This window comes from Eptatretus burgeri, chromosome 6, assembly GCF_056783735.1.
Source record: "Eptatretus burgeri isolate ZD-2024b chromosome 6, Ebu_testis_v1, whole genome shotgun sequence".
NCBI classification, from domain to species: Eukaryota; Metazoa; Chordata; class Myxini; order Myxiniformes; family Myxinidae; genus Eptatretus; species Eptatretus burgeri.
The window spans coordinates 91,467,491-91,492,863 of NC_140966.1; the positions used below are offsets into that span (position 1 = coordinate 91,467,491).

A 25,373-nucleotide genomic window follows, 5' to 3' on the forward strand; every position below is an offset into this window, starting at 1 on the left:
TGGTCTGGCAGCCATAATTATTTAATATTTTGAATCTGAGTTGAAGTATTTAAATCAAACTTGGTACGAGTATGTACAATGATGTAATAATGTGGGAGGAGGGATATCTGGTGACGCCAAAAAGTGCTCTTCTAATTTTTAATGAGCATGACTTTTAAACTTCCACATTGGCTCATTGAAGTTTCATCAATGTGTATCCATCATCGGGGGAGAAATGGCACCAGGGAGGTTATCAGAAGGCATGCTCACTCGGATAAGCTTGCGTGATGTATTAAAATACAAATTGCTCCTCCATTAATTGAGCGGTGATGCAAGAATTCTCAGCATTTAAGAGACTTTGATAATTGTTGAATCTCATTTGCACATACAGGCTTACCAAAGTCTGACCAGTACATCAAGCTTGAGGAGGAAAGGCGCAAGAAGCAGCATGAGGAGAAGAAGAAGAAGAAGAATAAAGTGGTGAAAAGGAAGGATAAAGAAGATAGACGGCATGGTCGACGGCGGAAAGAATCTACTCATTCGGATAGTGAGGAGGATATCACACCCGTACACACTGTTGATATCTTGACTGAGGAGATGCCAGAGGTTTGTCTTTATGAAACTACTCGGTAGATAATTGGTAAATTGGCCATCCGTTTTCGCCGCTTAACATTGTCCAATGCTACACGTGCGTAACAGAATGCACTGCCCAGCGATGAGGAAGACAAGACGTTTGACCCTAATGACCCTTACAAGGCCTTGGACATTGATTTAGACATGTAAGTTCAAATGTGTTTGGTGGAGTGTTGCAAAATGAAACTTATACTTTCTGAAATTGTTGATTATTTTATTTTGTGAACTTTTCATTTGGCATTATAATCTGGAAGGACTTTTCCAGTTTCCATTTGTAAGCCATCGCTCCTTTGGTGTGGACGTGTTTTTTTATTTTTATTTTTATTTTTTTTGGTGATTTGTTTAACAATATCTACTCCCGCCCCTTACGTACTTCTGTGAGTTTTATAGAACCATTGATTTGTCTCTCAGGGCGGTTGAAAAACCTGCATCTTCAGTTAAGAAGCCTGAACAGCTTGATGAGACACAGAGAAATGTGTTGCCTGAAGGACCAGTTAAAGTCTGCAAGAAGGTGAAAAAGGAGAAAAAGGATAAAGAGAAGAAAAAGAAAGTCAAAGTAAAGGTCAGCAACCCCTTATTTTGACCTTTCGATCACCTTGATGTAATTTTGCTCAGACCGATGTAGTTGTCGCTTCAGCATTTAAACGGAGGATATTATTTTTTTTTTTTTTTTTGTTTCTTCGGGAATGACGACTCGTATTTTGCTACCCCGGTCACCCAAAATATCAATTGTTTTAGGAAGCAAATATGATGCTCTGTGATTGAAGAAAAGGCTGGTGATGTACAAAAAAAAAATATGAATTTTGCATTTATCCATTGTTGCTTGCTTTACATTTCGTATCTCCACAGAAAAGCAAAGGCAAGTCATGGGAAACGAGGGCACCTGTGTTGAGAGAGGAATCTGTCAAGGAGGAAGAAGAGGAAGACGAAGTTGTGGAAGGATTGGAAGGAGGCACTGTCGGCAATGGGATAATGGTTGCTGCCCCTCCAACCATGACTTCACCGACTTTGGATGGAGAGGTCCAACCACAGGCGAAAGAGGTTGATGTAAGTATCATTTAATCATATCGTATCTAATTTGACAAGTGTCTTTGTTTGTTGTATCCAGAGTCGGGCCTCGTGGAGGAACTGGAATACAGGACAGACCAGGACGTAACAGAAAGAAAAGAAAAGAAAAGAACAGTAGAATGGAGTGTGGGAGTGGGGGGGGGGGGGACACAACAATAGCACAGTGGAGGGACAAAATAGAGGGAGACTTGGAGGAATAAACAACATGGGGAAGCATTCTCAATCGTAGAAGTGGAAGGAAAAACTGGGGAAGCAGAAAAAAAAGAAGTAAATACGAAAAAAAATGTGGAATAAAGACAAGTTAAGGAGAGGATGAGGGAACAGTGGAGACCTGGAGAGAGGTGGGGTTTCTTGCAGAAGGTTAATGGGGGAAGACCTGAGATCGTGGTGAACAGCTGCCTTGAAACCTTGGTGGGAAGAATGAGATTGAACAATCTAAGGAAGATTGTTCCACAGTTTTGGGGGGGGGAGGTGGTGGGTGGAGGGGAAGCAGTGGAACTAATGAGTGAATGTGAGCAAGTGCCCTGTACAAACTTGGTTGTGGTGGAGGAGATGTTTGGGGGGGGATAGAGCATGGAAAGGACAGAGTGTGTAAGGCCGGTAAGTAAGGAGGCAGTTGACGATGGAGAACCCACCGACCTGTCTGCTATTGAAAGAAATGGGCCCAGAGACTCATCTTCATCGCTGGAGATACCTATCATTTTGAAGACATTGGTTTCCACAGCTTCAAGTCAAACAAAGTGTGAGGCAGTGGTGCCAGAGCACTCAGGACCCTAACCAAGCTGAGGGGAGTGGTACTCCATTTGAGCAGCATAGCAGCACTCCTTTGTATGCATTCCTAAACTGATGGACGGAATGAGCTGGAAACTGCTGGTTGTACTTGGGGTGTGCAGGATAACTTTTTAATTGATAATTCATTTTCAATTTCATACCTCCTGGGGTTCAGGGTGGGGTGAGCATGTAAATGTGGATTGTATCTCGCAGTTCCTGGTGAGGGTATTACAACTCGAAATAAAACACGCCAATTCTCTGCATCAAAACCATAGAGGTCAAAGTAGTGGGGGAATTATCGTACTATAATATAATTATTTGTGGACATGTTTTACTTGCATACACTCCTCAACTGCCTGACCGAATGAGTTGAAAGCTGTTGGTTGTGCTCAGGGTATATATGATAATGTTTTAGACAGGTCAGGTCAGGTCAGGTCAGGGAGTTTGCACTGGAGCAGCGTGTTGTCATGTCCACTTTCCGCCAGTACTCCAGGGGACTCCGTCAGGCCATCCCGCAGGCAGATGCCTGGCCCATCCCCATCTCATTGAGATGCCAATCAACCTGCTGCAACTACAAGGCACGTGGTCGGCTCATTGGCCTTCTCCACTCACGAAGCTCCCTCGCTGAGATAATCTGGTGAGGAGGATCAGCATCAGGAAAACGAGCCACATGGCCATACAGCTGCAGCTGATGCTCAGGGACTATGCAGGTAACAAATCTCATTTGAGTCTCTCTCAGCAACTGCTCATTGGACACAAAGTCTGACCAGCAATAGCCAATGATTCTCCAAAGAAACCTGGTACCGAAGGAATTAAGTCTCCGTCTCAGATCCCTGGTCAGAGTCAAAGTTGCACATCCGTAGAGCAAGACTGGAAGCACCAAGGACCTGAAGACTCGGATTTTTGTCCTCCTGCACAGGTACCGACAGTGCCACACCCCATGATCCAGTGAATTCACGACTCTCCAGGTCCAACCCAGGCGTCTGTTGACCTCTGGCTCACAGCCAGCAGAGACATGAATATCACTGCCAAGTGAAGTGAATCTCTCTGTCACCTCAATATCCTCACCACAAACAGATACAGACAATATAGCAGCATGCAAGATGTCATTGAAAGCTTGGATCTTAGTTTTGACCCAGGAAACCTGTAATCCCAGCTGCTCCGACTCCTCAATCAGCACCTTGAGGGCCCCAAAAAGGATATCCAGATTCTCCACAAAATTGACTGCATCATCTGCGAAATCAAGGTCAGAGATCTTGACATTCCCAAACGATGCACCATTGCTTGATCTCTCTGACATGCCCCCCAGAATCCAGTCCATACAAGCGCTGAAAAGTGTGGGGGCCAGTGCACACCCCTGATGAACTCCAGTAACAACTGGAAATGTCTGAGATGGTATCACCACATCTCATAGCTCTCTCAGTACCAGAGTATAGTTCAGACATCAGATTGATCAGTTTTGGTGGCACCCCACGAAGACCAAGAATCCTCCAGAGGGCATCCCAATTCATTGAATTCAACGCTTTGCAAAGATCAACATAGGCTGCAAACAGCCCCTGCCAAAACTCTCGTCTGTGTTCGGTGAGAACCCGAAGGGCAAGGATACGGTCAATCGTTGACCTCTTTTGTGTAAAGCCTGACTGCTCTCGGCGCTGGTGCTCAAGCAGATGGTGGCAAACACTATCAAGAATTATCTGAGAAATAACCTTGCCCGGCAATGAAAGCATCGTCACCCCTCGGTTGTTGTCACAGTCCTGGCGATCACCCTTCTCTTTCCAGAGAGGACAACAAGGCCCTATTCAATTCATTTGGGATAATGCCTGTGTTCCAGGCAGGGCACAGAACTGCATGCAACAACATGAGTACAGCATTTCCACCAGCCTTGAGAAGTTCAGCATGGATGCCACAGATCCCAGGAGCTTTACCTCATTTCAACCGGTTCACCGCAGCCTGTGTTTCCGCAAACGAAGGTGGACCAGTTTATTGGAGGGTCAGCAAAAGGGCAGTAACACTCCTGACATCCAACTCCACAGATTGTGGATCAGCTTGGTACAACCGCTCAAAGTAACCGGCTCAGCGGGCGCTTCACTTCGGACTTTTCTGTCAAGTGCCCACCACCCTCCGTTCTAACTGTAGTTCACCAAGGGAAGCGCATGGAGGAACGCAATGCGCAAATTCCCCTGTAAGCAAGACGTGAATCACTTGACCACAGATTATGTTCTACCCCCTCACAGATTCCTTGCACATAGGCCTCCTTGTCCACCCTCAGCACACGTACAGTTTTACGACTCACCTCCCTGAACAGCTCTGCTCTCCCATTTAGCCTGGCCCTGTGACTCCTGGTCAATGGTATCCAGTGTCCCTTGAGATACAAAATTCTTCTTCGCCCGACGGTGAGTTCTAAGATATCCACCGGCAACATGAAGGATGGTGGTCTCGAAGGCACTCCATAACTCTTCAGGATTCCTCAAAGCATCCAGATCCCCCAAATCGCCACTCGGGCTGTTCGCAAACGCCTCAGCTACCCTCTAATCCTTGACATTGCCAACATCTAGCCAAGGCTGGATTGTGACCATTCTCCTGGATTTAAGCTGCAACTTCAGAGTTGCTGCAACAAGCCTGTGGTCGGTATTGAGGAACTGAGCACTCTGTTAGACCCTGCAGTTCTGGATCATCCTCCAGCGGCCATCAATGAGCACATGGTCAATCTCCTTTGCCACACCGCCAGCCTTGGAATACCAAGTCCAGCGATGAGCTTGTGGGCGTTGAAACCATGAACCGGCCACCCTAAGTCCATGACTTCTTGCAAAGTCAAGGAACTTGGTGCTATTCAGGTTCCCAGTTCCAGACCCATGGGGACTGACACACGTCTCATAACTATCCCTATCAGTTCCAGTCGATGCATTGAAATCCCCCAAGACTAGAAGTGTATCTCACCTGGGGCACTGATCAACCACAGACTCGAACCTGGCATAGAATGTGTCCTTCACTGTATGATCACTCGCCTCAGTCGGAGCATAAAGAGACCAGGGAAACTACACCCAAGGAATGATGAATCCTTCGTCTCATAATATGCTCCTTGACCGGTGTTACCTCAATTATCATGGAAGTCAGCATATTGGACACAGCTACAGCAACTCCATGGGCATGGTAACCATCAGAGCGACTCGACCAATAGTAGGTGTAACCACCCACCATGATCTTGCTGCAATCTCGATGTCCAAAGGCTTGAGCTCTGATGATAACAGAGACAGGTGATCATCCTCTCTTAGGGATAGGACATTCCAGGGACCCATGCGAAGGGACCGCCTCAGGTTAACCCAAGGAGACCGCCGTCTGGTGGACGACACCTCAGCACCACCCCGACACACACTGCCACAATCTGACCCAGGAAGGTTACCCTGTGGTTTGCCCCCTATTATCAAAGAGTGGGGGTCCCGAAGGCTTTGCCCCAATCCCATCATCCGGTGAGCTGCCCTGCAGAGTGCAGCTGCACAGGAGGTACTCCCATGGAGTGGGTTTTCAGATTTCATTGCGTTTTTGTGTTTTACAGTTGCCAGAGTGCATATCCTGCCACCAATTTCCTAAAAAAAATGTAACCCAACTGCAGGAGGACGTCCGCAGACACAGTTGGGCACTTGGTCTGGATGGCCGTTGGCGCAGAAGGAGCTTCTCCACCCTTTGACAGGTTTTGTTTTTAATCCTTCTGGGTGTCCATATCATGCACTCTTCTCACCATGAAACCTGTTAGGGGAGCCTGTTTCGTCACCAACCCGACCATGAAATTGGTTCGTACAGGTTTTCATGGTACCTGTAGCAAGTCACAGATCTAATATGGCCTGACCTGACAATGATGAACTAGCTACCCTGTTTTTACTGTTTTTGACAGTAAAATATTAATTCATGCTCTCGCAATAATAATAGTAATAGTAATAATAATAATAATTTATAACTAGATTAGGACGCACTGGAGAGGATGATGGGAGTGGTTAAGTTGGACGTGATGTTGTGCATTGCAGCAAACTTTATCGCGCATGTGAGAATCGCAGAGTCTGGGGAAGAGGAATGTTTTGGTAAATTTGATTGGGGAACAAGGAATAGAGAGGATCAATAGCTGGTCGTGCTGGTGGCGAGGAATGGGATGGCCATAGCTGGTTCATTCTATCTAAACGGGAAAGCCACAAGATTGCCTACAAGAGTGGACATCATAGAACAGAACTGGAATTGGTGGTGGTAAGGAAGTGACACTTGTGGAGGGTTAATGATTTTTAAGGCAGTGGTCGGAGATCATGTTACCATCCAGCACAAGCCTGTGGTGTTTGTGGTACAGATGGAGAAAAGGAGGGAGGTTACGAGCAGGGGTCGGAAGATTATTTGGAAGGGGAAGTGTTGGGGAAACGTCGTTGAGTACAAGGAGAGGTTGAGCGTTATGTATGCGCAACTATAGTGAAGAAGCAGAAGGTTTGGAGGAGTAGAAGTACGGAGAGGCGTTTTGGGGAATTGCAGAAGTTTTGTGTGGAAGGACGTCAGGAAAGGGTGCATTGTCGAGAGATAGAAAGCATGTATGGTGGACACATTAGGTAGTGAAGGCAGTTGGTGAAAAGGAGGTTTGGAAGAGGATAGAGAATATCAAGGATAGGGGAAGGCAGCCAGATGCAGGGTTGATGCACCTGTATGGGCATAAGAAGAGAGCAGCAAGGAGAGCTGCAGATAAGGTGAAGATTAATATGGAAGAGGAGGTGTTCAACAATTTGGAAGCGGATGGTGGGAGGAAGATGATATATAAATTGGCTCGTGACAGAGATGAGATGGTAAGGACATGAAGGGGTGTGGAGGGCTGTGATTAAGGATGGTGGCGGGAGGCCAGTGACAGAGAGGGGGGCAGTATTGAAGGTGTGGGAAGGGTATTTCAAGGAGCTGTTTAACCGGGAAGGAATCAACGGCGAGCTGGAGCTGCCATGCTATGTTGAGGGGAAAGTGGATTTGGTGGAGATCAATGAGGAGGAAGTGTAGATGGCATAGAAGAGGATGAAGAAGGGAAGAGTGCCAGACATTGATTATGTGTATGCAGAGATGATAATTGCAGCGGAAGAAGTTGGAGTTAGTTGAACGAAGAGGCTGTTGAAGGTATGTATGAGATAGGTTTCAGTTCCGGAGGAGTGGAGGACAGGGTTAATTGTGCTGATTATGGAAGGGGAAAGGTGATGTTCAAGATCCGGGAAAGTACAGGGGCATTATGCTCCCAAGTCATTTTATGAAGGTGCTGTGGAGTATTCTGGACAGGAGGATCAGGAAGAGGGTGGAGATGGAAATTGGAGAAAAGCAGCAGGTGTTTAGAAAGGGTAGTGGGGTGACGGATGGGATGTTCGCGCTGCGACAGCTGGTGGAGAAGAGGTTGGAGGTGCAAGGTAAGATGGCATTGGGATTTGCGGATCTTGAGAAGGCCTATGGCACTGTCCCAAGAAAGATGGTGATGGTGATGGTGACACTGAGATGGATGAGAGTGCCAGATGCAGAAGTGAGGTTGGTGGAAGGGATGTACAAGGGAACGAAGGGAAGAGTTTTGGTTGGCCCTTGGATGTCTGAAGAGTTCAGCGTGAACATTAGTTTGAGGCAGGGAAGCGCTCTCAGCCCACTCATGTTTATCATGGTGGTGGAGCTGGTAAGCAGAAAGGTGAGCTTGAGGAGTAATATGGGGAGGAAGGATGCTGTATGCAGATGATCTGGCTGTTGTGGTGGAGAGTGGGTGGGAGATGCAGGAAGTACTGAGGGAGTGTGAGGAGGAACTTGGAAAGCATAGGCTAAAGATGAGTATGGAGAAGACTGTGGTGCTGTTGGTCGGGCAGCAGAGAAAATAAATGAATATCGGGTTGGAGGGGAAAGAGAATCGGGCAGGGAAATACGTTTGAGTATCTGGGAGGAAGAGTGACCGGGGATGGTAAGTTCAAGGGAAAGGTGCAGAGGACGATTGAGGTGGGTGCGAATGTATGGATGAGGATGGAGGGAGTAATGGCAGACAGAAAGATATCCATCCATCCATTAGGACCATACTCTGTGCAGAGCGTTGGTGCCGCCGAAGCAGTCTCCTTGGCTATTGGGAACAATCCTGGACGGGTCGCCACTCCGACACAGTATACCAGCATGTTGGCACTCATTTTGCCGACCTCGGAAGGATGACAGGCAGAGTCAACCCCACCTGGTGTTAATTCAACAGCTGAGCGGGATTTGAACTCAGGACCCCAGGATCCCAAGCCCACTACCCTAACCATTAAGCCAGCACCAGGCATAGAAAGATATCAAGAAAATTGAAAGGGAAGGTTCTGATGTCTTGTGTAACGCTGGACTACCTTTATGGTCTGGAGACGGTGGCACTGACAAAGAGACAACAACAGAGTGCAGGTTTACGAGAACAACTGTGTCAGGAGGATTGCGGGAGTGAAGAGGGTGGATATAAGCAGCATGGATGAACTGAGGGAGGAGATTGGTGTGCAGATGATCTTGATGGGAAGATTGGTAAAATGCCGGCTGAGGTGGGCTGGACACTTGGGGCGGATAGGGAAGAGAGAATGGCAAAAGGAGCGGATAGTTTGAGAGAAAAAGGGGGAAAAGAGAAGGACTGTACTTGAGATGGGAGGACTTGTGTGGGGAGGATATCCATAAGGTAGGGAGTGGTTGGAGAGTGAAGAGAGTTGGCTGAGGACAGATGGAGGTGGAGAAGTATCGTGTTCAAGGCAGGGCAGAAGTGTGGTGCCATTTGACCTCATCCCTTATAAAGGGAAGAGCAGAAGAAGATGATATGTGCGATTGCCAAGGGTAGGCCTTCTCCGACCAGGGAGGCTTACCCTTGGCGATTGCCCGTGATTTACCCTTGGTGTAATCATGGCCATATTTTTTTTGGGGCCACCATATGACCTTGACCTTCAGCAAATGTGTCTTCATCCACAATCTATTCATAAAACTCACATCATGAAAATCGGAGGAAAATTATTCCAGTTATGATCAGAATTTTTTTTTTTTTAAATTAGGTCACAACTGAAAAAAGTTGGGTGAAGCACACAAATATAATATCAGGTGCATATCAGTGCAGGTATGCTATTATGTTGCAAGAATATCTTGGAAGGCCAAGCGGTCTTTGAGATTCTGCATTGGCAAAATTGAGCGATGACAAAAGGAAAGTTATTTTTTTTATTATTTTTTTTTTTTTCCAGACCACCAGATGATCTTGACTGTTCAGCCGGTGGGGTATGATGTAAATCAAGAGTAAATGCACCTTGCTCTAGGCTATCTGGAAAGGGAAATTTCATTCCGATCAGATAAACCTTACTGTAGTTATGGTGAAAAATGTAATTGGGTCATGACCTTAAAATTAGGTCAAGGTCGAAAAAATTATCTCAACTGAGCAGACTTTTTACTTCCATTATTGATGCAAATTTTCATTCTGTAATTCCCAGCTGGATCTGAGATACAGCTCAGAATTTTCCAGAAAAAGGACAAAAACTTAATGGTTTTGAACTCCTAGCGGTGTAAGACCTTGACCTTTATCCTAGAGTGTATGATGTAAATTAAGCTTAAAGGTGGCTTGCTCTCGGCTATCTAATGAGGGCAATTTTGTTCCGATGGGGCAAACTTGAGGGCAAGTTATGGTGAAAAATGTTTAAATGTCATCTGCAAAATTTTGTGGAGATTGGGTAAAATTGTCTCCCCAATCCTCCCACTCTGAGCGGGCAGGGGTCCCTTGTGCCTATGACCTGACGCTGGGTACTACCAACATGTATGTAAAACTTGGTGGTGATTGGGCCAGCCCTGTTTTTTTTTTTTCTATGATTTACACATGTACAGTGCCGAACAAAAGTCTACGCACCCTTTCAAAATTTTCACCTTTTGTTACCCTGTAGCTTGGAATTAAATTGCATAAAATCAGATTTTTTTTCCACCTTTATTTATACATCGTAACCCAGAACTTCGAAGTGAAAATCATATTCCACAAATTTCAGAAAATTGATTAAAAGTACAACATGAGAATATCTTTGTTGGATAAGTGTCCACCCTCCTTATAATAGTAATTGTAAATTAGCTCAGGTGAAAGCAATCACCTTCAAAATTACACACCAAGTTAATTGACCTCCACCTGTGTTAAATTGAAGTGATTCTGATCATTTCAGAATAGAATCAGCTGTTCCTGTAGGTTTCCTCTGCTGGGTAATGCATTTCACAGCAAAGACTTAGCCATGAGAACCAAGGAGCTTTCAAAAGACATCCAGAATAAAGTTGTGGAAAGGCACAGACTGGCGGAAAGTGGACGCAGCGACGCGCTGCTCTGGCGCATGTTCCCACACCTGACCCGACCTGACCTGACGGATCAGGGGATGGATATAAATTATTTCAATGGCCTTGAATATCCTTTGGAGCACAGTCAAGATAATCATTGAGATGTGGAAGACATATGGTACCACCAAGACCTGACTAGATCAGACCGTTCCTCCAAACTGGATGACCAAGCAAGGAGGAGACTGATCAGAGAGGCCACCAAGAGGCCAATAGCAACTTTGAAAGAGCGACATGCCTTTGTGGTAAAGACTGGTCACTGTGTGCATGTGACAACAATATCCATAGAATTACACAAGTCTGGCCTGTACTGTACAGTAGGGGTGACAAAAAGAAAGCCATTACTCAAGAAAGCCCACATTGAGTCCTATTTGAGGTTTGCAAAAGCCATTTCAGAGATTCTGAAGCCATGTGGCAAAAAGTTTTGTGGTCTGATGAAACCAAGGTGGAACTTTTTGGTATAAATGCAAAATGTTATGTTTGGTGCTGTCGAAGAAATTCTCAATTCCTCCTGTACACTTGAGGCATTCATTAAAAACAAACATAAATACAAACAAACACAGATTTATCGATTATGGGGAATTTCAGAGGCGCTTCAATAAGCAACACAGTCTTCCTCTAAATTCTACAGTACATAGAAACTTTGAATCCTTGTATCGTATTTAGTGAGACGAAGTCCGTTTTTCCCCCCACATACTGGTGCCACCATTGTCAGGTTGAGGGTTTCAAGATCACTTCCAGCTTTTGTGCAACAGTCAGCTTAATTTTGAGGGGCTCAGGAATATAATATTCAGGAATCAGAGGGGTGACTTCTCCCTCGGCACAGAATGACGTCAAGACTGCAGCCCATTTGGGTACTTTGATGGATTACACATGGTTCCATGGTATGGAGGTCAGAAGGTCAGCCCACTTTGAAAAGGATAGGGAATGATATATATTCTGAATCTGACAAAAGTGTAAAAACACATCTGGATATCTCCTCAAACCAACATTCCATTTGAGCTAAAATAATATCTCCAACCAGACTTTCAGTCATATATATATATATATATATATATATATATATATATATATATATATATATATATATATATATATATATATATATATATATATATATATATATATATATATATATATATATATATATATATATATATATATATATATATACATATATGAGATTTCCCTTAATAAGCAGAATAAGTTCAAACAATAGGTGAATAATGATGATGCTGAATGATGATTAAAGATTACTTGAAAGGTCAATCTGTTTTGGGCACCTTTACTCGGCAGATTGATCATCTTTCAACACAGAAAAGAGACACAACGTCATTTAACATAGATACATGTTCAAGCACATAGAATTGTAATAATCATGTAGTATTTGAGTACATTTTCCATTAAAGGTTTACAACAACACATTTACTTTTCAATTTAATTTACACATTTAATTGGAAACATTTTATTATTATTTTTATCACCCTCAAACCCATTATGCTAATTTTGGAGAAATTTTCATTGACAGTGCAAACCTAACACAGCACATCACCCAAAGCAAAGCAAAACACCCAACACAGCACATCACCCAAAGAACACCCGGCATAGCACAACACCCCAATAACACAATCCCGACTGGGAAGCGTGATTGTGGCAGCCTCATGTTATGGGGATGTTTCTCATCAGCAGGGACTGGGGCACTTTCCTGGATAGAAGGGAAAATGGATGGAGCAAAATACAGAAAAATCCTGGAGGAAAACCTGCTGCCCTCTGCAAGAAAGCTGAAATTTGGATGGAAGTTCACTTTTCCACATGACAATGACCCGAAGCACACAGCCAAAGCTACAATGGAATGGCAAAGGAGCAAAAAGATAAATGTCAATTAGTGGTCCAGTCAGAGCCCCGATCTTAACCCAATCGAAAATCTGTGGCATGACTTGAATATTGCTGTTCATCTACACTCCCCATGCAACTTGACTGAGCTTGAACAGTTTTGTACTGAAGAATGGGCAAATATTGCCCAATCAAGGTGTGCAAAGTTGGAAGAGACCTATCCAAACAGACTCACAGCTCTAATTGTTGTCAAAGGTGCTTCCACCAAGGATTAACTCATGGGTGTGGACACTTATCCAACCAAGATATTTTAATTAATTTTCTGAAATTTGCAGAATTTGCTTTTCACTTGGAAGTTGTGGCTTACGATGTGTAAATAAAGGTAGAAAAAGTCTGATTTAATGCAATTTAATTCCAGGCTGTAAGTCAATAAAAGGTGAAAATTTTGAAAGGGGGTGTAGACTTTCTATTGCCACTGTACATACATCCACACAGAGAATTGCCTTATTTTATATGATAGGATTTATTACTAGAATTCAGCTTCAGCTTACTACGTATCAGCCATGCTTGAATGTCATCGAGGCATTTGGAGAGATGAAAGTGAGCACAAGCTCACATGGCTTGGGATTCTTTGTTTTTGCTTGCTTTGACAGACAAGTTCCATCTTACCTGTAATAGGTGTTTTTTATAATATTATTTAATATTTCGCTTGACTGGATTAAAAGACCACCTATCTTAAAAAAAAAAAACATGTTTTGGGGTTCGCTTGAGTTGTCTTTAAAACCAGGTTCGACTGCACTTCGTCTTGTGACTGGACTAAACATTTGCGTCGATTTGATGAAACTGATTGAGAGACTGAACTTACTTTTACCTTGCACACGTGTGAGCAGACATGATTTCCCTCCACAGAGTGACCGATAAATAAGACAGTTATCGAACTTCCGGTATTGGTATGCACACAGAAATTGTCCTCTCTTCATATTTAGGACAAGTGGACATATATTGTCCTTCATATTTAGGACAATATGAGTCATAACGACTCGTATTTAGGAGTTGTTACTGCAGAACGACACTGGAAGCACGACCCATCAGAATGCTGGGGATTTACCGTCTTTGTATTTATATGAGGAGCACCTTTTTCATAACGCGTGCATTCTGTTTCGTGATTAGGAATGCCTTTTTACCCCTCAGCCCGAATTGGGCTGAAAAAGGGGTATTGTCATCACAGGCGTTGTCCGGCGGGCGTCCGGGCGTCCGTCCGGGCGTCTGTCAACTTTTGGTTTACATCAATTTCGAGGACAACGCCTTATCCAATTAAATCCATTTTTGCAGGGTATGTTGGGGTTGCGTAGAGGAAGGTTCCTTTCGAAAATGGGCGTGCTGCGATTTTCAATGTGGCCTCCATGGCAGCCATCTTGAAGTTGGTTTCCGTCGATTTCGAGGACAACCCCTTGTCCGATTAAATCCATTTTTGCAGTGTGTGTGTGTTGTAGTTGAGTAGAGGAAGGTTCCTTTCGAAAATGGGCACGCTGCGATTTTCACTAGCCGCCACGGTAGCCATCTTGAAGTCTGATTGATTTTCGATATGACGTCCAACGTGCTCTAACTGACTGCATCATTGTGATATCGCTGCTTCCTTTTACAATGCATGGGCTGAGGGGTTACGCCCGCTTTGCGGTGCTGTTTTTATAATTGGAAGCAAATTAACTCAGTTTTGGGCCAAAAGCTAGTGAAGTCCCTGTGCTTCACCTCTGTAGGGACTTTGGCCATTCCACCAAGAATATTCTTAACTTGAATAAAAAACAAAATACCAATCGTTTTTGTTTTACATATTTTGGTGACGACGGTGAATGAGATTCACACAAAGATTGGCAAACGGTAATTTTTCATCTTAAATTTAGTCTTTAAAAATAAAAAAATTGCTGAAATATAGCTCAGAGGATGTATGATCTCCTTTTGTTATTCTGAGGTTTAATGTGTTTGTCACTGGCTTGTCCTTAAGTGATCCTTGTTTTAGTTTCTTTTCTTCTTCTCTATTTTTATTGTTCTTCCCTCACGGCATTTCTTTTTCTTACTTCCTTAACCACCCCCACCTATTCTTCCCATATTTGGCCAATCTCTGCAGCTCGATGACTTGTCATTCTGGCTTTCTGCCTCTGATGCCCTGCAGCCCTCAAAATCTAAGGTCGGTCGATTGTGTCCATCGTGTCTGTGGCAGTCACTCTCTCATCTTGTGTCTCAACCATTGTGTGTGTGTGTGTGTGTGTGTATATGTGTGTGTGTGTGTGTGTGTGTGTGTGTGTGTGTGTGTGTGTGTGTATGTGTGTGTGTGTGTGTGTGTGTGTGTGTGTGTGTGTGTGTGTGTGTGTGTGTGTATGTATGTATATATATATATATATGTATATATATATATATATGTATATATATATATATATATGTATATATATATATATATATATATATATATCTTTTCATTCCTAAAGCCGTTCATCTTATTCAGATTTTTTTTTGGCAAAGCATTCCTCAAAAGTATTGCATGGATGAATTGTTTTGTACCATCATTCTTATTACTTAAGATCATTCACCTTGGTGAATTTTAATAAGTTTGGTTGACACTAATCTTGCCCAATCTTGATTTGTATTACTCAGTCGAAAATTTATTTTTCATTTTAGTCTGTCAGTCTTTGGCAGCGATGTCAAAATTCTTCTCTCTGTACAACTCTGCAGAACCAGTGCAACTTTACCTTTCTAAAGGCGCTGTTACACCTTGATGTTTCAGCCAGCAATGGAAACGTATAAATATGTATGTAAAACGTTGGCGTACGCTGAAGTTTTGAGTTTTTAAAAAAAGTTTTGGTCGTATTCATAACGTGTTGGTCGTATGCATAACATATTAGTAACAGGCACAGAACGTTTCGTTGTCTTATAGATAACTTATACCAACGAATGCTTAGCCTGTTGTCGGCATTCACAACCTATGCCCAACGATAGTTTAACTTGGGCATAGCGTGCTGCACGTATCGCCGACAAACTCGTGGCGTTCTCTGTTAAAAACCTGCCGCACGCCGATTGAAATCATAACTGCCTGAAAATTGGAAGTGTCAACATCGCAGTCACACCTTGACGATTTAGCCAGTGTATGCCGACCTATGAAAAATGTGTCTAAAACGCTGGCACACGTCGAATACGGTATGGGTAAGTTGTGTATACGTTAGGAGCACGCTGAAAAACAATGAAGTACGCTGTCATATTCTGTGATACGTCTAGTACGTCGTGAAATTTCAAGCATGCTGAAAATTTTATGACGTACTCGACGTATGGCTCAAGTTCCGCATATGCTGGCATAATTTCTCGGCACGCTCCGCGATCGTTGACACACGTCGGACACACGTTACTTGTAAGTTACTCATAAGTCGAAACGCGTCGAGGTAATGTTTAACATACCCGAAACTTAATTTTGAATCTATGTGTAGCGTGCTTTGAACCTATGTGTCGCGTGCTTTGAACCTATGTGTAACGTATCTCAAATGCACATTGGCATATGTATAATAATTTGATTGACGTCTTCCGGACGACCACAGAACTTACTGAATGTGTTTCTAACTTACATGTACTTACAAAAAGTACATGTAAATGGCGATTACGTATAATGGCGATTTGGCAGCGTTTAGGGGAATTGGTATATACAAATGGGCTTCACAAGAGGAACCCGTCAGTGTTCCAGACTCCATGTTGAGTAGATGTCAATGTCAGTAGCAGTAGCAGCAGCAGCAGCAGAAGTAGTAGTAGTAGTAGTAGTTCGAGAGAATTTAGTGATGTCGATGTTAGTAGTAGTAGTACGAGATAATTTAGTGATGTCGATGTTGGTAGTAGTAGTAGTCGTACTTTCAAGTAACGTGTTGCGAAGTGTGAATAACGTTCGTGTAGCGTGCTTACAACACGTTACTCATAGCTTAGAAATAAGTTTCTGGTTCGCTAAACATTACCTCGACGTGTTTCGACTTATGAGTAACTTACAAGTAACGTGTGTCTGTGTGTCAACGATCGCGTAACGTGCCTACAACTTATGGCCAGTGTACCGGAACGTGTGAGTCTTCCGCCGGCATACGTCGTAAAATTTCAAGCATGCAAAAATTTGAGGACAACCCAAAAGTACAACGTTTAAAGCCAGCGTACTACGACGTATGGCAGTTTTGCAGCGTGCTCTTAACGTATACAAACTTTCCCATAACGTATTCGACGTGTGCCAGCGTTTTAGACACATTTTTCATTGGTCGGCATACGCTGGCGAAATCGTCAAGGTGTGACAGCGGCTTAAGATTGTTCTAATCGCCGTTGGCTTCCAGAACAGCATAGTGTGCATGGTTTATGATCTGTGTGATGTTTGTCGAATGATATGGAATTGTGGATACATTTTTGATGATTGGTTTGAGATCATTATTATACCTACGTATTTGTTGGAGGCTCGAGATCCATAACTACCTTCATCTTATTGAGGGATCAAATTGTTGCAGCAAACCTTGAAAATATTTGAAAATGTGATTGAGCAGATTAACGGAAGTTATGAGTATCGATGTGTTGTGGAACTCTTAATATTCAAGGTAACTCTTATTACTCAATGTAGCTCTTAATATTCAATGTCCACTCGAGGAAAAGTACAATTCAATCAGAGAATATTTATTGCACGTGATATCACGGAGCGAAGGAGCATCGATGTAAAACATACAATGGTCTCCGCTAAATCGGAGTTACAGAAATCGTCTATATATAATGTCTAAGGGAAGGTGTGGGAAAGTTAAGGAGGCCGAGGAGAAGAACACAGAACAAAAAGAGGAGGGGAGTTGGGTCATAACGACCCATATCTGACCTTGACTGGGCCAGTTTTTACATGAGAAAAGCAAGGCAAGGGTACAACTGAAAGCAAAACAATTCTGGACAGATTCAGGCTGTTCACATTATACAAGTTCCAATAAAATACATTTGATTCAAATATGTTTGATTATAGGTTCCAATAGATGAGTTACAGAGAAATGAATACATGTCAGTGATTGAAACAGTAATCGACAGGTGCAATAATTAAGGGAAACAGGTGTAATAGTAATTGACTGCAATTCGTATGCATTGAGTAAGTAGATTAATCACTGAACTACCATTTAAAAAAGAAGTCTGCTTCCACAGATGGAAACCACTCTTCATGAACGAATGATCGACAATTGGTGCAGTGTTAATTTTTTGACAGATCCAAGAGTAATACTTCAAAGGAGAAAAAGACGAAATTGTACGATGTATTTTTTTTTTTTTGGTATACATAGCCGAGGCTTGTGGAAGAGCCCCCCCCGCCCCCCATTCCCAATCAACATTCTCAACAATCCTGTTGAAGAAGTCCTTTCATTCAAGCTTCTAGGTCTTACTATCTGTCATGATTTTTCCTGGGAAAGCCACATCTCCAAGCTGGCCTCCAGAGCCAGTCGCCGACTGGGCATCCTCCTTTGTGCAAGGTCCTTCCTTGGCACACCTGAACACCTCACCACATTCAAAGCTTTCATCCACAGCCTGATGGAGTACTGCTCTCCCTTCTGGGCTGATGCTCATGCCTCGCACCTTCCTCGACTTCATGCTGTTTAAACCAAGGCATTTAGGATCATTGGTATTTCCCGCGATGAATTTCCCGCCTTTCAATCTCTCACGGTCTCACCGCAGGCAGGTCAGTGATCTTTCTGTCTTCTACCATCTCCTCTCCGGCCTCACGCCCTTCCCCCTACTCTGTCTGTGATCTGTCCCCACCCTTCCCCCCCCCCGCCCCCCATATTTCTGCAGGGTGCTCAAGGTTTGCCAGCAAACCCCTCTGGTGATCTACCAAAATCAAGAATCACTGATCACTTTCATGCTTTCATTCCTCTTTCCCACCTCTGGAACAAACTCACACACTTCAATCCCACTCTTCCCTCCAGGTCTTTAAAACTGCTGTTCACCACCATCTCTTATCTTTCCCCCCTTAATCCACTCCAAACTAACCTCCTTCACATTCTTTGATTTCCTTCATGAAAGTCCCTGTAGTGGCCATCTTGTTTACCCTGTGTACCCCACCCCACCCCTCTCCCTTCCACAGGTCTCCTAATGTCTCTGGTCCCTACTGTTTTGTGCTTCCCTCTCCCGCCCCTCTTGTCTCCTGCATGCTTTGTTACACGTTCTGTGTGTTTGCTCTTCTACAAGCCTCGACACTGTATCCCCCCAAAAAAGAAAAATGTATCCTAAGACAAGCATATTTGAATCCAGTAAATACAAGAGCATTCCATGTGTGATGTCACTCCTATTCTCTGTAGTGAAACTTGCTCAGTGACCATAGAATATGAAAAAAATAAGATGAATAACAGAAATGAGGACATTAAGATGGACGTGTGGCATCTCATTGAAAGATAAATGGTGGAGTGAAGATCTTAGAAACACTCGAAGAAACTAGCAGTGTCAAGATTTAAATGAGAAAGAGAACGCTGAGATTGTTTGGTCACATAGTCAGAAGGACAGAGGATGAACGATTTAAGAAGACAGCAAGTTTTGATACAAATTGAAAATTAAGAGGCAGGCTGTAGAATATATGGCATGGATGCATAAATAATGACATGAAAAATGATTTGTTTGAAGAAAGAAAATGCTGACATGATATGGTACAACCAACCCTCCAAAAAGGGGAAACGATTTTCACAAATGATTATGATTGCAATGATGTAGCTCACCTTGTCCAAAGTTAGAAGTGTGCTGGGGTTTCTGCAGACAGCATGACAATTCATTCCATTCTGTGGTCCACAAAACATTTACAAAGTTGTATCCTGGGGATTTCTTTTGCACATTTCGATATGATCATCTCTTTAAATTGTAACTCACCTTGTTGCAGTGATACCATCGTAACTTTCCATTGGCTGTGATCAGAATATCTGAATCTACGCTCAACTGTGTATTTGAATTTCCTGTCATCCAACATAGGAAAGTTTGTGTAAGTGGCAAATGAGTTCTTCATCTTGAGTTGTAGATCAGGTGAGGACATCAAGGAGAAGTATTGTGGATATATCATGGTTGACATAAATCCGATATTAAACCTTTTGAATTTTTGGGTTTTTTATGCCTCCGCTGACTAAGTCGCTGTGGCATTATGTTTTCGGGTTGTACATACGTAAGTCCATGCACATTTTCTATATTTTCTCTGCAAATGCTTATCCGATTGACATTTTCAGCATTGATGCGACTACTCATGTAGAATGTTTAAATGATAATTATTGACATTGTAGGTCATGTGGTGTGGCAGCCATGTTGAAAAAAAAAAGGAAAAATTTTGGACCTCTGTATCTCCGAAACCACTCCATGGAAAAAAAAATGAAACTTGGCACATGTGAAGTATTCCCCATGGGGAACAAACATGTTTTTTTTTTTTACCTGCTCTGGGATTTAAATTCCAGATCAGGTGTTGTCATCATGCACCGTTCATCCGTCTATCTTCTATTTCGACTTCTCCGGCCAAATCGCTCGGCCGATCCAGCTGAAGTTTGGCAGAAAGGTTCCTCTCTGACTGGTAACAAAAACTGTAAAGCTCGTTTCGGTCACATGACTTTAAGTAGGTCAAAATGGCCGACTTAGTAAATTTCTTCAAAAATCTTCTTCTCCAGACCCACCAGTCAGAATGCAACCAAATTTGGGTTACTATATTAGGACAGGGTCCTGATAAATTGCCGAGGCCATGCCGATCACGTGACCAGAAGTGTGTCAAAATGGCCGACTTGGTCAACTTTTGAGAAAATCGCATTAATTCCCTAAAAAATGTTCTTCTCCAGACCCACCAGTCATAATGCTATGAAATTTGGGTTACAACATCAGGCCAGGACCCAGAGAAGCTACAGGTCCAGTGGTGTTATTTCTTTGATGATGTCATAGGTGGCTTCGTTATGCCGTCATAATTGCATGCGTCGAATGGTTTATCCGATAAATATGTATCATGATGTAATAAGGTATGCGGAGGCATATCTGGTGACGTCGAAGAGTGCCTTTCTAGTTTTGGTTTGTTTGGCTATTGCATCCATGTTATATTCCTCATCTTCGACATTAAACTCTTGAACAAATGTGCTTATTAAGCGCAAGCTGTGGTGTTGAAATTCTTGAACAGGTAATGGAATTGTTTGCCTATTATTCAGGCAATGGAAGTCCTTGATAACCAATTTTCTCACCCAAATTTTGAGAGGTTTGCTTACCGCATTGATAAAAAGGTGAGACAACATTTTTTGGGCATGAGCCCTTCTTCAAAGCTCCTTACTTTGAAGGTCTCACACACCTGGAACGTTGCCTCACCTTTTTACTTTGGTGAGAAAATTAGTTTTTGTGATTTTTTTTCCACTGACGCACACTGACTCGTTCTTAAAAAGACTTATTTTCCATCGGATATCCTTGATAGAGAATCTTGATTGACGCCAAAGACGAACATTAAGGTTTCTAGAAGTGCAGCTGGTGCATCAGAATGACTAACAATGGTTATGTATACTAGATAGGATTGTCAAATACGATTTGAGGACTTCGCTACTCATGCTATCATTTTTTTCTTTGTGCCGACAGTATGAGCCAATCCTGGGGACACCAAAACAAGAATCCCCAGAAGTTGAGAGGCTTTGTACAGATAATAAAGTACAGGTGTGTACACTACTTATTTTATTTTTGCACCCCTGTTACCCTGTGCATGCGAAGCGAAAAGCGGGGTTCAGCAATTGGTTCACTTCTATCTGCCTGTTTCCAAACATGAATTTATGATCGAGGAGCAACTTAATTTCAATTGAATGTTATATTTCGAACATGAATTGGAAGATGAATCGGAAAACGAAGTTGTAGTTGAGCAGTACTTTGGCTCTGACTTTGTCCCGATCTGATTTGCACAGAAAGGAGTGATAATTTTTTTACTCTGTCTGCCTGTCTGGCAGTCAAACAAAATGAAGTCATTCCAGATGGGAAACTTACTGTTTTTAATGTCATGAAGGACACAAACAACAGGCACGAATAACTAATGTAACACGTTAAATAAGGTGGTGTAAAAGGCATCAACAGCGGTAAACCTTTGAATTTTTCTTTTTTTTTCCTCCGAAGTTTAAAATCTTTATTTTATTAGTCCCCGTTGGACTCAGTCCGAAACGGGGGCTTATGTATTTGGTCTTGATTTTTGTGTCTGTGCGTGCGTGCATGTGTCTGCAACCATATCTCGGACATGTATGGACCAATTTTATTTGTACTTGGCACAAAGACAACACACGATGGAAAACATATTGATGTCATTTTTTTTCGACATCATATCCAAGATGGCCGACTGGCAGCCATTTTAGTTGTAAAATAAAAACCTGATGTTGAGCATGTCCTCAACCATTTCTCGGACAAGCATTTATCGATTTGTTCAAACTTGGCACATAGATAATGATGGTTTACACATGCAGGGTATTTTTTTTTTATTTTTTTTTTATTTTTTATTTTTTTTGAGATCAGATCCAAGATGGTTGACTGGTGGCCAATTTAGTTGTGAAAAAACCGAATGTTGAACACGTCCTCAACCATTTCTCAGACGAGCATTCACAGATGTTGTTCAAACTTGGCACACATAATGAATGATGGCTTACGTACACAGGTAATTTTTTTTTCCGAGATCTGATCCAAGATGACCGAATGGCACCCATTTTGTTACTTAAATGTGTCCCCAACCATTTCTCCAACATGCTTCGTCTGGTTTTGTTAAAACTTGGCACAAGCACATTACACAATGGCATACACGTGCACCTAACTTTATTTTGTGATCTGATCAAAAATGGCTGACTGATAGACTGGTGGCAGGGAACCCTAACCTCGCTCTTCTACTACCCCCTCCCTCCTCTCACTACTCCCCCTACCTTTGCTCTTCTACTTGCCCTCCCTCATCTCCCTTGCTTCTCTACTCCCCCTACCCTCACTGTTCTACTTGCCCTCCCTCCTCTCACTACTTCCCCTATGCTCACTTTTACTTGTCCTCCCTCCTCTCCCTTGCTCCACTACTCCCCCTACCCTCACTCTTCTGCTTGTCCTCCCTCCTCTCCCTTGCTCATCTACTCCCCCTACCCACACTCTTCTACTTCCCTTCCCTTATCTCCGTCACTACTCCCCCTACCCTCGCTCTATCCCCCCTCCCTCCTCTCACTACTTCCTCTCCCTCTTCTCCGTCTCGTCTCGTCTCCCCCCTCCCCTTCCCCATCCGACCATATACATTCAAAACGGCTATTAAAATGCATTTTTGCGTATAAATGCCAATATTTGTCTGATTTTTCTCACCTTTTGCTGAAACTGAAAGTTGACCCATCTTAACGTCCATGAAAAATGAAACCGGGAGCTGAATTAGAGCTAAGGTATAGTTGTGAGGGAGTCTTATTGTACTTTATATTACAGGCCTTAATTTCACTTAAAATGCGCTTTTGTCGAAAAACGCTAATTTTCTTCCCGTTTTTTGCATCCAAAACTTGCACCATCTTAGCGACGACAGAACATGAAATCCGATATCGAATTAGAATCAAGATAAAGCCATGAGAGTGGAAGAAAGTGCGAGCCTCACAAAAGAGGCTCGACGGAGCAAACAAAATGGCGGCGATTCTATTTTGAAGCTCTTCCCTGAACTGAGAAGCCCCCCCCCCCCCCAAGCAAACAGACAGACAGACTGGTACAATATATATATATATATATATATATATATATATATATATATATATATATATATATATATATATATATATATATATATATATATATATATACTGAACAAAAATATAAACGCACCAACCTAAATATCTAAGTCAAGATTGCCATCATGGGAAAATGATCAAACCGATGATATGTTTGAGCAATGGTTCCTTTGTTTTGCTCAAGACAGATGTTCCCATTGAAATTGACCACTCTGAGTGTGTGGACTCACACGTTGAGTAATCCTTCCCATGAGCACCATGGGGCTTGACAGAGTGATGGTCAGTGAGCGTGACCAGGACACAAACACTCCCTATAGCTTGCCCTATAAAAGGCCTCCCCAAAATGTGGACTGGTGCCAAATGTCAACATGCCACAGATGTCACAAATCTTGAGGGAGCGTGCCATTGCCATGCTGAATGCTGGGACGTCAGTACGGGCCGTTGCAGCACACTTCGATGTCCACCACTCCACCATTAGCCGCCTGAGAACGCGCCTCAGAGAGACTGGAAGCACCGTGAACCGCCCACATGCCCGGCGACCACGTGTGACCACCGCCGGTCAGGATCGTCACATGAGGCTGCAACATCTCCGGGATCGACTCCGACCGGCCACGAGGACTGCCGATGAGACTGTCGGGGTGCATAACAGGCGCATTTCAGCCCAGACGGTGCGTAACCGCTTGAGGGAGGTCAAGCTTGAGGGAGGCCAACACCCGCTACTGACTGTGTGAACTCTGACAGTGACACCTCGGTTGTGTCGGCTGTTGTAGCGCAAAGTCTGTCGCCAGAATTCTCAAGGAACTCTTTGAAATTTAATGCTCAATTGTCATGGATTCTATAACCAAATTGTTGTGAAGATTTAGTATTAATGAGTTTGAGGTAAAATAGTAACAATCGCTTGGTGCGTTTATATTTTTGTTCAGTATATATACAGTGGTGCCCCCAGAATCCGAATTTAATTCGTTCCAAGAGGCTGTTCGGATTCTAAAAAGTTCGGATTCCAAAACTATTTTCCCAATAAGAAATAATGGAAAGTGCATTAATCCGTTCCTGGACCTCAAGAAAACCCACTTTCAAGACACTTTCAACTGAAATTACCCATGTTTAAGGTAAAATAAGATGAGTAAATGACCTTTTCTGAGTCATGAATCTTCTTCCAAGCCTGCGGCATGAGCAGGAGCATTGTCGCTTCTTCCATCAGGTCTGGATGCAGCTCCGGCCTATCAGTGGCCATTTGGATCTAAAACGGAAACTGTTCAGCCTAGTGGAGGTATGTAATTAACCATGAAGCACCAAATGGTGTTTTATATCCCAGTACACTCTGTGGAGACACAAACGTGCCGTTTTCACTGCATGGTTCCACGTAGATAATCAAGAGGTGAAGCGATTGGGTGACGCAGCATGACGTCACTACCATGCTCGCGAAAAAAGCGTTGAGTTCGTTAAAGCCGATTCATCAGAGGGTTCAATGAATGAGTTCGCTTCACGACGGGTTTTCGCGCTTTTATCGCTTCTTTATTTTTCAGAATCATACTCACGGTCGATTTCGGCAGCTCGAACATGCCAGCGAGATCAGACACACGCGTACCGCTCTCATGCTTAGCGATAAGTTCTTTCTTCAACTCAATTGTCATTCTCACGGACTTCCTCTTACTCCTATTTGCTTCACTGCTCTTCTTGGTTGCCATGGTGAATGCACAAGGGTGATAATTGAAGAAAAAAAAAACAGCACAAATCAAGGTGAAAACACGAGGTAAAGTAGCGATCGACACACGAGAGATGCTTTCACGAGTACTTCCACCGACAAACTGAATGAACAAAGCGCGAAGATGCGGGTCGAACAGGTGGGGGAGACACGTGAACAAACATGAACGCGACGTTGTGTTCGGTTTTCGAAAATGTGTTCGGTTTTTAGGGCAAATTTTTCTCGAAAAAATTTTTCGGATTCCAATTTGTTCAAACAATGGGGCATTCGGATTCTGGGGGCATGACGGTATATATATATATATATATATATATATATATATATATATATATATA

At 43.1% G+C, this 25,373-nt stretch overlaps 1 protein-coding gene across 4 annotated transcripts in view; it reads left to right on the forward strand.

The window, feature by feature from the left end:
- The window catches only part of AP3D1 (adaptor related protein complex 3 subunit delta 1), a 138,509-nt gene that overhangs the window by 90,637 nt on the left and 22,499 nt on the right, over window positions 1–25,373 (forward strand). For 3 of the 4 annotated variants that reach the window (XM_085886183.1, XM_085886184.1, XM_085886186.1), the window contains exons 20-25: window positions 371–585; window positions 679–758; window positions 1,024–1,174; window positions 1,462–1,659; window positions 14,735–14,794; window positions 21,205–21,279. In XM_085886183.1, coding sequence (XP_085742309.1) covers window positions 371–585; window positions 679–758; window positions 1,024–1,174; window positions 1,462–1,659; window positions 14,735–14,794; window positions 21,205–21,279 — 779 coding nt within the window. The remainder of the gene's footprint in view (window positions 1–370; window positions 586–678; window positions 759–1,023; window positions 1,175–1,461; window positions 1,660–14,734; window positions 14,795–21,204; window positions 21,280–25,373) is intronic. The other variant, XM_085886185.1, reaches the window with a different exon arrangement.